The sequence below is a fragment of the Nicotiana tomentosiformis genome, chromosome 8 (assembly GCF_000390325.3).
Source record: "Nicotiana tomentosiformis chromosome 8, ASM39032v3, whole genome shotgun sequence".
NCBI classification, from domain to species: domain Eukaryota; kingdom Viridiplantae; phylum Streptophyta; class Magnoliopsida; order Solanales; family Solanaceae; genus Nicotiana; species Nicotiana tomentosiformis.
Genome location: NC_090819.1, coordinates 132,570,319 through 132,582,998, shown reverse-complemented (window position 1 = coordinate 132,582,998; position 12,680 = coordinate 132,570,319). Strand labels below are relative to the sequence as shown.

The following is a 12,680-nucleotide window of genomic DNA, read 5'->3' as shown; positions in this document are numbered from 1 at the left end:
CCCCTTTGATTTCGCTCAATTCCCACCACTAGTTCTAAGGAAAAATATTTATTAGGTTATTCTATTTTGGGATTTTCTTCAACCGAAGCTATTGCCTGTGATCGTGAGTGTCGTGATACTTACACATCAAATTATGATCTCTCTCGGTAGGGTTGGACTACAATGGTTGGGGCCACTTAGTCTTTTTGATGTGCCCTATAGGCGACACGATGGTGGCAGCATCCACGTTGAAGTTGTACTCCGATAATCTTGGTGCTTCCCTACTCCCGAGCGCCGTATCAAACCCATTCTTTCTCATCAAGCCCCACCCAATAGGCCCTCGATCATTTCTCTTCTCGTTCCCTGTGAGTGACTCACGGATCCATTTCACCTTCGATCCATGTTGTATGGTTGATATCAATGTCGGACCGGTCTTGGATCTTGATAAATGGCTCTTTTATATCTATCATTGTTCCTTATGGGGTAAACAGACACATAAGGTGGCTTGAGTTTGTCGTCCCCAACCCAAATCTTCGACTAGTACCTGTTGTGGACGTCTACCCAGGTTATCGCATTGTACTCCAACAAATTTTGTTTTAACTATTGAGAGGCCATGGAACATTGGGGTTGAGCCCTACAGTGAATGTCTGCACGGCCGAATCATCTGCAACTAGTGGTAGGTCCGTCATCTCCATCTAGAATCTTGACACGAGCTCCCTGAGCATCTCGTTATCCCTTTGTTTGACTTTGAAAAGATCTGACTTTATGGTCTCTAACTCGATGGCCCCGGCATAGTCCGTTACGAAAGCATATGCAATCATAGCAAACGAGTCAATGGAATTGGGACGTAAGTTGTGATACCATATCATTGCTCCCTTGGACAAAGTTTCTCCAAACATTTTCAGCAACACCGACTCAATCTCATCATCTTCCAAATCATTCCCTTTGATCGCGCACGTATAGGTTCACATGCTCGCCTGGATACGTGGTCCTATTATATTTGGGGATGTCAAGCCTACGAACATTATTTTGACATCAAAAGTGTTTCAACGACGTCATTTCTTTGAGTATAAGTGGTATCATACTAAGCAAATGAGCTCCAAATTCGGTTTTTATTGCATCATGAGATCCGTATTGAAATTATGGAGCCATAGCAAAAAGAATCGTCGAATTTGGACATTGTATGAGAGAGTTATGCCCATTTTCGGGCAAGATAGAATGATTTCCCTTCGCCAGCGCCCAGGGTAGCGTGGGGCGCTATTCCTAGCGCTGAGATTTCTTTTAGGTACTGGAACCAGCGCCACAGGCAGCGCCCCACACCACCTGTGGTGCCCGAAATGCTATATACTCATTTGGGGTTCATTTTACCTCATTTCTCTTGGCCGAACTTTGGGGTTTTCCTCCAGTCTCTCAAGACCTACAACTCCCCCTATCTTCAAGATGAGTAATACCTACTAATTTGATGTTAATTACATCAATTCCACTCTAAAACTAACTCAATCCTCCATAAAATACATATATTTTCAAGAAATTTCTTCAAGAACTCAAAGGAGGGTTTTGCAAGATTTCTTCCAAAAGGTAATCCTACACCCTTAGACTTACATGTATGGATATATTACGGGAATATGAGTATGAATTAAGTATTGGAACTTATTGTAGGGTGATTGGAAGCCAGAAGTTCCCAATTTATATACATAACTATTGTAGAGATTGAAAGGTGATTATTTGATTGAATTTTGTTGGTTGGGTGTGTATGGATGGTCATGTATGTGATGTTGGAAGTTGTGAATTATTTAAAAACGGTGGTGGGATAAATTGTTGGTAAATGATATTAGTTGCATAAACAAATTCTATGGTTAAGAGATGTAGAGATTCATGCCTACTGGGTATTTGATAAAATGCTTAAATGACCTAAATTATGGAATTTGTTACTAATATTAGTCTCATTGGATGTTGTTATTGTAGATTGAAGTTTCATAGTGTAGTGGATCATTGTAGTATCATTAAGGGACGAATTTGAGGTATGTTGGCTAAACTTCTCTCCTAGAAATGAATCCCATAATTTTCTTGTAAGTCCCAAGTTATTCATTTTGAATTAACTATTCCGAATAAGCTTGGTGTCGAAAGGTATATATTCAAAAATGTGTTCCGAATGCTCTTGTCATATTGTGATATCATACGATAATGTGTTCAAGTATGGGATGTGTGTTAAGATGTTATAACTTCAAGTCGTGTTTCGAATGAAGGCTATTATGGAAAATTGTATACGAAATCTCGATGTGCTTAAGACTCTTAATTATTCATGTGAGTAAAGAAAACCGTGAATAAAGATGCCTGAAAGTGAAAGGAGCTAGTTGGGGATATGAATGTGGCTACCGTGCCAATAATGAAAGTTATATTTGTGACCAATGGTGCCAATGAAATGAAATGATACGAGAAAGGTTATGAAATGAGCCTTGATTCAACTGTTCCAAATTGACTTTGAAAATATATTTGCCTAAAAGCTTATGTACTCAAGTCGTGTCCAAATGTGGTTGTTTCAACTAATTCTATGCTTTCTAAGTATTTCCAACATATTTTGAGCTCTTACATATTCATGGGTTTCAATTGTGTATTGCCTTTGGGGGAAAAGTATTTCAAGAATAAATGATGTGTTACTCGTTTATGATTTTAACTTGTCCTTCAATTGCCAATTATTTTACTCCATTTCTTGGAAAGATATCTATTATGTTTAAAGCCTTCATTACTGATGAACCTAAAGTCGTGATTTACAGAATATTTTATATGTTGATATTTACGATGATGATCCACGAAAGGAATGATATGAAAGTGTGTAATATGAAATACGACCATTGTGCCATGAAAAAAGAAGTGTATATATGGCAAAGAGAGCCAATGAATAATGATGTTGTAAGTGGCTGAAAGTACGAATAAAGTTATAAATGGTATTGTGATACACCTCCACCCGTATACATTAGGGTGAGGCGGAAGGGACGCTTTGTGTAGAGATTGTGCTTAGTATTACACCACCACCCGCTTATACATTGGGGTGAGGGGGTATGGCCGCTTTGTGTAGGATGTTGGCATTGTTTTTATACCACCACCTGCATATACATTGGGGTGAGGTTGTGTGGCCGCTTTGTGTAGGTTTTTTGGTATTGTTGTTGCACCTCCATCCGCCTATATATTAGGGGTGAAGCGGTATGGGTATTTTGTGTAGGTTTTGGTCCTGTGGTTACACCTCCACCCGCATATATTGGGGTGAGGCTAAGTAGAGTTATGGTATTGTGCTTGCACCTCCACCCGCACACATTGTAGTGAGGCGGCGAGGCCACTTTGTGTAAAGATGGTTTCAAATAATTTCGTCTTACAATTTACATATGATATTGTGAGCTCTTGATAAGTTTGCTTTGGTTTAAACTTCTATCTATGCTATTCCACTGTCACCCTGATCCATCATATTCATGTTGTATTTCCATGTTCTTGATTTTGTGTTTGGTTTTCATACTAGTACTATTCGACATGTACTAGCGTCCCTTTTGCTGGGGGCGCTGCATCTTTAATGGATGCAGGTGGTTCTACTGCGGGAGATATTGACCAGAGAGAGCGGTACTCATTCTTCCCAGCTGGTGTTAAGCCCCATCTCATTTCGGCATTGTGTATCTTTGTTTCATGTGTATTACGTTGTTTTGAGCTATTGCCAGAACCTTGTTTCCGACATTATCATTGTACTCTTTGGTATCTTTAGAGGATCCGTATACATAGTGTGGGTTGTGTATGGGTGTTGGGAATGTTAAACAAGTTGTGTAATGATTGAATCACTTGTTCCACTTTGAACCATGGAGGTGTGTGTGTGGTTTGAGATTTATTAAATGAAGTAATTAATGGTAATGAATTTGGCATTGTCTACATGATCTCCTTGTTGTTTAATTAACAAATTTATGTATACTCTTTAAATTATGGGTGAGTCGTGTAGAAGGTATTCTACAAGCTTGGTTGATCGGGTTTACTCGATTGAGCGCTGGTTGCGCTCCCAGAGTTTGGGAAGTGACACATTAGGCTCACAAATAATCTCCAAACCAAATTCCCATCATTCCCAAATAGGTAAATAACCTTCCAAAGTTCATAACAACCTTTCCAGAACACACACCATCAATGATCTAATCCTGAACATTTCTTCACAATTCACAATCAAGGAATAGCCTGCCTATGAGAACATCCAGTCCCTGAACCTCACGAATACCAGAATCTCTATGTTCAATCTAACACCGCTAATCAAATGGATGATACGTTAGTCATACTCCATCATCATACAAGAAAATATCCACAATTCGAAACACAATGGACCAGCCAAAATGCGCTCTATCCTCTGGAAACAACAAATAGTGCACGTATTCTCTTAAACATCTGAAATCATTTGTGCATCAAGAACTCATATCATTCCCTTCAAAACTAAACCGCAACCTTTAACTCGCAACTTTCAAAACCACTGTCACTAACATGCTAACTCGAGAAAATACGAAAATATCATAATCAACTGTGGATGACAATTATGGCGAATACCTCATCAAACGAGAACTTTCCATTTAACTAAAATCAGGGCAACATTACCACATGCAATATATCTACTATCCCTGTAGATTTCCATAGCCAGAACAATGTCGAATTCTTTGGAACTTATTAACACATAATCAAGTCATCAAAACTGATCTCCCCTAACTCAACCGAGTCACACAGACTAACAAGCCAAAAGTATCTCAATCTAATATGCTCACTCTGAAGGTACCTTTTGTATATTCGAAGTCATTTCTTGCATCTCTCTAATATTGCCATGTAGAATCATTCTTGACATAGAACTATCGCAGATCCGGTCACCATTCACCATTGATATCAATCCCTATTCATTCACATATTCATGAGTCCTTAAATGCCACATATGATCTGGAACTCATCAGAACCTTCTCGATAACCACTCACCTTACTTTGATCTTCAATACACAGATAATACGTACTGAGCAACCCGCACTTCACCAGCATATGACGATTCAAAAAAATAACCAAGCAATCACTCAACTCGAAAACTGATACCATATATGTTCCAACAATCAGATAGTCAATAACAGACTCCCCAAATTTTCTCGAAGCCATAGAATACATCGTCGGTAATATATAGTACCATATATTCATAGCTTCCCCGATCCCGCACCGTGAATCTCTGAATACTTCATAAGCTCAGGTAATACTAGTCGGAGAACACTCTGAAGACTCTGCCAAGCGCACACCCAACCCCTAGAATAGTCAAGAAAACTTCTCCCAAATGCTCTGAATGATAATATATGGATTCTACCGAATGGAAACCTCATATGAAACAAACGATCCGATCGCATCACGTGGGAGATGACCCCCGGATGTACTCAAATCAACATTTTACCATGAACCCCCATAATCAAAATAACTAGGCCACCCGCCAGTCTTCCCAAGTTTGTGCTTACCAACTAGATACAAGAATCCACTTTGTACCAAAAATGAACGACCGAAATATCTGTCACAACATCTTCCCAAGACTAGATAGCACGCTGCGATGGTAATCAAGCATCCAAAAGTAACCCATACGCAACATCACAAACCGCTGGCGCATAGAGAATACCGAGTGTGTGTAACATCGCATATGAACAAATAGGAAGAATCAAAATCGTAGGTTTCAAGTGAAACTAGGCCACACGATAAGGAAAGAAGTTTTTCCTAAATTCCATGTAGCCTCTAAGATAGGTATGTCATCATATCGATCCACAAGACACTACTAAACACTTGCTCATGACTTGTAGAACCTATGAACCTATTGCTCTGATACGAACTTGTCATGGCCCAAAATCCAACTAGTTGTGATGGCACCTAACCCAACCTGCTAGGTAAGCCAAATAACAGTAAACACAATTTAAATGAAATTTATAAGAAAACAATGAAGAATTGTGTCAACTTTTATACAATAATCCAAGGACTAGTAGAACAAATCATGAGCTTCTAATATTTAGAATTTACAAAGCTGGTATGAAATAAATACATCATCTATTCGAAATATACATAAATAGATTTGCAAAATCTTAATCTACCAAGGACAAGTGGTAGCTCTAACTAGAACGTAGATACATCTTCGATGCCAGCTACCGCCATACACAACAACTCCAGCACCAAAATCTACACGCAAGGTGCAAAACCATAGTATGAGTACAACCAACCCCATATACCCATTAAGTATATTGTCTAACCATGGTGAAGTAGTGACAAGACTTTTTAATTAAAAGATCCTCACCAATATAACTAATGTGTCGTAGAATTGTGGCACTTTTAATACTAATTACATAGACTTTAGCTCATTTGTTTAAGCATTGTAGGCCATTTCTTATGTAGTTTTGGTGGTTTGCAGGAGATGAGACTTGAAGAACCAAAATCATAAGAGAAGTTGTCAAATAGCTATGAAAGGATGCAAATGCGGTGGATATAAGATCGCATATCAAGGTCGTATAAGTATCACATAATGAATCAGTATGTTCCAGATGTTGATCGCCATGTATGTGATCAATTATGCGTTCGCATAACAGTTATGTGAACCGCATACTGATCGCACAATAATAAGAGGAATTAGCTTAAGGATGATATACGATATATTATGCGGTTGCAGAAGTGATATGTGGGTTGCATAACTGAAATGCGAATGAAAAGACTGGATGATTGTCAACCAATTCTGCATTGGAAATTAATTTTTGCGGACCATGAATTCCTTCTGCGGTCGTAGAATATCTCTGAAGGGTATTTTTGTCAAGTTTTGACCATGAATTTTAGATCATTATAAATAGAATGATTAGGATTTTTATGACAGATATGGTCTGACAGAAGGAAGCTATACTTAGAACATTGAATGCACCATTATTTTGGAAGCTTGAGAGATAAAATCCAAGACTTTGTCTATAATTGTAAACTTCATGAATTTATTTATTACATTGTTTTTGTATTCTAGTAATGAGTAGCTAAGTTAGAATACCAAGGTGGTGAATCTTATGTGGGTGTAATGTTAATGTGTGTTCATCAGTGAATGTTTATATAATGGTTAGTTGATTTCTATTCATTTCTCATGCTTCATTGTAGTTGATGGTTGCAAACATTGACTAGTGCCAATTCATTCTATCTTTACTTGTGAAAGTAGGTTAGAGTTTGGTAGAATTGAATAGCAATAACTCAAGGCTCTAAACCTTGTTTAATAGAATCTGTTAGGGATAAGTGGGTTCTACTTGGCATAAATTGGTTGTTCCTAATTATCACTTCTTTTATATTTGGAAAAATCATAAAGAGGAACTACTATCTAATTATTGGAAAATATTAGTTAGTAACGCAGGGATCATTTGCATATCAACAGGTTTTCCATTAAAAATTATAAAATATGAACACCATTAGTATTACATTCCATTGATGGAGACACAACCTTGGTGTCTTAATCAATTTAATCAAATCATATCAACGAAATAGCTTTTATTGATAATTAACAATTACAACACTCACGTTTTAAGCTAACAGAGTAGGATTACAATTTAAGTCAAGTTTCACACTACTCAAGTAAACTTTTCACACCTATTATTTGTGGGGTTTGAACCCAACCTAGTTGGGTTACTATATTTGACATCGACCGTCTTACACCATTTATTAGGTGTAATTTGAGCATATCAAATTTTGGCGCCGTTGTCGGGGAAGAGAATGTGTTTGCAGAGATAGGTGAGTATATTGAGGATACAAAAGCCATTTCCCCTCCAAGAGTTGGTGCTACAACCTTCAAAGTAGAACACAATTTAATCCCAATGCTAAAGCGGAGGGGTTCTTCCGAAATTCCACAGATGATGATCCGACAAAACATATCAGAAATATTTTGGGTGTGTGTACTATGAACAAGCAGAATCATGTCTCGGATGATGCCCTAAGGTTGAGGGTGTTCAATTACTATCTAACTGGAGAGGTAAGACAGTGGATCCAAAATCTGCCTCCTAATGCCATCCATACTTGGCCCGAATTTGTCCGAGCTTTCCTAGCAAAATGGTTGCCAAAAAGTAAGAAGTCTGAGCTCCGAGATAAAATCTTCTTCTTCAAGCAATTACCAAGAGAGCATCTATTTGAGGAATGGGATAGCTTCAATATATATTTGGTAAGGTCGCCGAATGATGGCTTTCCGGATAATATTCAGTTGGAGAAATTTTACATGGGCTTGGATCCTATGAATCAATCCATATCCAAAAATGCAACGGATGGTTCCTTTATGGACAAAACATTTGCAAGGGTCACACAAATCCTAGATAAGATGGCTGAACATAACCAAGCTTGGCACTCGAAAGATACCACGGGTGGAATTACATATGGTACTCCCTCATTGAAAAACATGATTAAAGAGAACCAAGAAAGAGATCAGATAATTGTCGGGCTTGCCACCAACCTCAACGTGTTGACAAAAATGTTCACTGAAAGCCAAACAAAAAAGGTAAATGTTGTGGAAGATGTGCAACCCATGTTGAATGAGGAGTACGAAGAAGCAAATTATGTCAACAATCATCAAGGAGGATATCAAAGACAATCTTACCAAGGTTCAGGACAACAACACCAATGGAGGTCTAACCTGTAAGGGCAAGGCAACCAGCAATGGCGAAATGACCAAGGTAATTCCAATCAAGGAAATTGGAGTAACAACAATAACAACTTTTCAAATCGTAGTTCAAACCCCTATGTTCCACCAGAGGGGCAATATTCTAGTTCTCAGCATTGGAAAGAAAGCTCTTCAAGTGATTCCAAGTTAGAAAGGATGCTTGACAGAGTGTTGCAAAATCAGGAGAGATTCGGCACTTCAATCAATAATATGGCCGAACTTGTGGGTTCTCACACCGCATGCATAAAAAAGTTGGAAATGCAAATGAGAGACCTCTCAAGAGAGCAAAATCTGAAGAAAAAAGGCACAATCCCAAGTGACACAATTGCAAACCCAAAAGGTAGTGGGAATGGTCCGACTTCCCATTGTATGGCAATCAAAACTCGAAGTGGGAAACTACTTCAAGGAGAGAATGAACCAGGGGTCGAAGTGGAAGATCTTGACCAAGAAATTGAGGCACAAGTTGAGGTACCAATTGTTGTTGAAGTTGAAAGTCTCCCAAACAAGGTGAAAATTCAAGAAGTGAACAATGAAGAGGTTAAGGAAAAGGTAATAGAGGCACCAAAAAATCTAGCACCAATTCATAGGCCTCCTCCTCCTTTCCCTCAAAGACTTGCTAGGAAGGTCGATGATAGAAAACTCGAGAAGTTCTATGATATTCTCAAGCAATTATCGGTGGACATTCCATTGGGGAAGCATTTCAATAGATGTCGGGTTTTGCTAAGTACTTGAAGGACTTGATCACTAAAAAGAGAACCACCAAGAATGAACTGGTGTATGTGACTCGCCGGGTTAGCTCTGTCATTTCAACAACCATCGTCCAAAAGAAAGAGGACCCTGGAGCCTTCACCATTCCATGTACTACGATTTTGCACGATCCCTTTGTGATAATGGGGCTAGCATCAACTTAATACCCCTTGGTATTTCAAGCAAGCAGAATTAGGTATGCCTAGGCCTACAAGTATGAGGTTGCAAATGGCCGACCGGTGGGAATTGTTGATGATGTTCTTATGAAAGTGGGGAAGTTTCTCCTCCCTGCCAACTTTGTTATTCTCGATTGTGCTGTTGATAAGAAAAGCACTATCATATTTGGGAGAGCATTCCTTGCTACCGGGAGAGCACTCATGCATTCAGAACAAAATGAGATCAAGTTCTGAGTTAATGACGAAGAGGTTACCTTTCAAGCGAGTAAAGGTATGAAATTGCCACATGCATACAAAAGTATCCCAGTCATTGATGTTGTTGATGAGGTTGAGGATGAAATCGAGGTGAAGATGATAGAGGAATGCCTTAGTGAGGCATTGACGGCTATTTTTGTAAATTTTGATGGTGAAGACATGGAATGATACGTGGAATCGGTGAATGAATTGGACGGGATTAGGTCCTACACTTATGCACCAAAGAAGTTTTATCTTGACTTAGAGAATAGAGTCACCCCTCTTGCTAAGCCTTCAATTATCGAGCCGCCACAACTTGAGCTCAAGCCACTTCCAGCGCACTTAAGGTATAAATTTCTTGGCTCTAATATTACTCTACCTGTAATTGTTTCTTCTTTGTTGAATTGTGTGTCGGTTGAACACTTATTGAATACCTTGAGGGAGCATAGATAAGCCATTGGGTGGACTATAGCGGATATCCGAGGCATTCCCGCCAGAATTTGTTAGAATAAGATACAATTGGAGAAGAGAGAAAACCTAGCATGGAGCATCAAAGAAGGTTAAACCATTCCATTCAAGAGGGGGTGAAGAAAGAAATCATAAAATGGCTGGATGTCGGGGTTGTCTACCCCATTGCCAATAATCCTTGGGTGATTCCGGTGCAATGTGTGCCAAAGAAAGAAGGTATGACCGTTATTCAAAATGAAAAAAATAATTCATCCCAACGAAGACGGTGACCTGGTGGAGAGTTTGCATGGGCTGCCAGAAGCTCAATAGTGCTACTTGCAAAGACCATTTCCTTATACCTTTTATTGATCAAATGCTTGATCGGCAAGCGGGAAGGTCATTTTATTGGTTCCTGGATAGTTATTCCGGCTACAACCAAATCAACATCGCCTTAGAGGATCAATAGAAGACAACATTCACATGCCCATGCGTGACCTTTGCCTTTAGCCGGATGCCATTTGGGCTATGCAATACCCTTGCTACCTTTCAACGATACATGATGTCAATCTTCTCGGACATGGTGGAGGATTTCTTAGAGGTGTTTAAGGATGACTTTTCTTTAGTTGGTGATTCCTTCAAGCATTTCCTTAACAACCTTAGACAAGTGCTCAAAAGATGTGAGGAAATAAATGTTGTGCTAAATTGGGAAAAATGTCACTTCATGGTGGACGAGGGTATTGTTCTAGGCCACAAAATTTCCAAGCGAGGCATAGAGGTTGATCGGGAAATGATCGAGATCATTTTCAAGCTTCCTCCTCCCACTTCAGTAAAAGGCATTCAGAGCTTTTTAGGGCATGCTGGTTTCTATAGGCGATTCATCAAAGACTTCTCAAATATTGCAAGTCCCATGTGCAAGCTCCTTGAAAAGGATGCAAAGTTTGATTTCAATGAGAAGTGCCTCAAAGCTTTTGAGGAATTGAAATCAAGGCTCGCCACGGCACCTATTATTGTCACACCCGATTGGTCTCTTCCATTTGAACTTATGTGTGACGCCAGTGGTGTAGCTACTGTAGCGGTACTAGGTCAATGACATAAAAAGATTCTTCATCCTATATACTATGCAAGCAAGACACTCAGTGGCGCACAAATGAATTACACTGTGACGGAGCTAGAACTGCTTGTTATTGTCTATGCATTTAAAAACTTCCGGGCCTATTTATTGTGCTCCAAAGTGATAGTCTACACTAATCATGCTGCTCTACGCTACCTTATGGCAAAGAAGGATGCTAAACCAAGATCGATTAGGTGGGTCATTTTTATACAAGACTTTTATTTTGAAGTCAAAGATCGGAAAGGAACAAAGAATCAAGTTCTGGATAACTTGTCTAGACTTGAAGAGGCAGGGAGACCAAAAATAGATCTTGAAATTAATGATGCCTTACCTGATGAACATATATTGGTATTGTCTAGCACCTTAACTCTTTGGTATGCCGACATCGCTAACTTCTTGGTTAGTGACCTTATCCCCGACGGATTGGAAGCTTATCAAAAGAAAATGTTCTTGCGGGAGTGTAGGCAATACTTTTGGGAGCAACCCTTTTTATTCCGGACTTGCATCGACAACATCATTTGGTTGGGGGCCACAACGTTGGAAATCATACTGCAACTAAAGTGCTTAAATGCTGCTATTATTGTTCATCGATTTACCAGGATGCAAACCAAATGGTCAAGGCATGTGATCAATGTCATAGACAAGGGTCAATTTCTAGAAGGCATTAGATGCCTATGAACTTTGTGATGGAGGTCGAGATCTTTGATGTTTGGCGGATAGATTTCATGGGTCCCTTCGTAAGCTCTTACGACATGACATATATCTTGGTGGTAGTAGATTATGTCTTCAAATGGGTCAAGGCAATTCCCTTTCCAAACAATGAGGCAAGTAGTATAATCGCCTTCTTGAAGAAGAACATATTTACTCGATTTGGAACCCCAAGGGCCATCCTTAGTGATGGTGGCTCTCACTTTTTCAATAAAACTTTTGCCGGGTTACTCGAGAAATATGGAGTTAAGCACGAGGTGGCCACCCGTTATCATCCTCAGTCAAGCGGTAAAGTTGAAGTTTCCAACTGGGAGATCAAAAAAAATTCTAGCAAAAACTGTTAATGCAAACAGGACCGACTGGTCAAAGAAGCTAGTTGATACATTGTGGGCATATCTATAGCATTTAAGACTCCCATTAGCACCTCACCATAACGGTTGTTTTTTGGTAAGGCGTGTCACTTGCTAGTGGAGCTTAAACACAAAGCTATGTGGGTATTGAAAAAGTTAAATCTTGATTGGGCCGAAGATGCTAATCTAAGGATGACACAACTCAATGAGATGGAAGAATTCCATTTTCATTCCTATAAGAATGCAGC

At 39.2% G+C, this 12,680-nt stretch overlaps 1 protein-coding gene across 1 annotated transcript; it reads left to right on the top strand.

Moving 5' to 3' along the window:
- Window positions 1–7,909: 7,909 nt before the first annotated feature.
- On the top strand, window positions 7,910–9,391 carry LOC104116144 (uncharacterized). Its single transcript, XM_009626942.2, has 2 exons — window positions 7,910–8,634; window positions 8,728–9,391. The coding sequence occupies exons 1-2, from the start codon at window positions 7,910–7,912 to the stop codon at window positions 9,389–9,391; spliced, it is 1,389 nt and encodes a 462-aa protein (XP_009625237.2).
- Window positions 9,392–12,680: the final 3,289 nt, after the last annotated feature.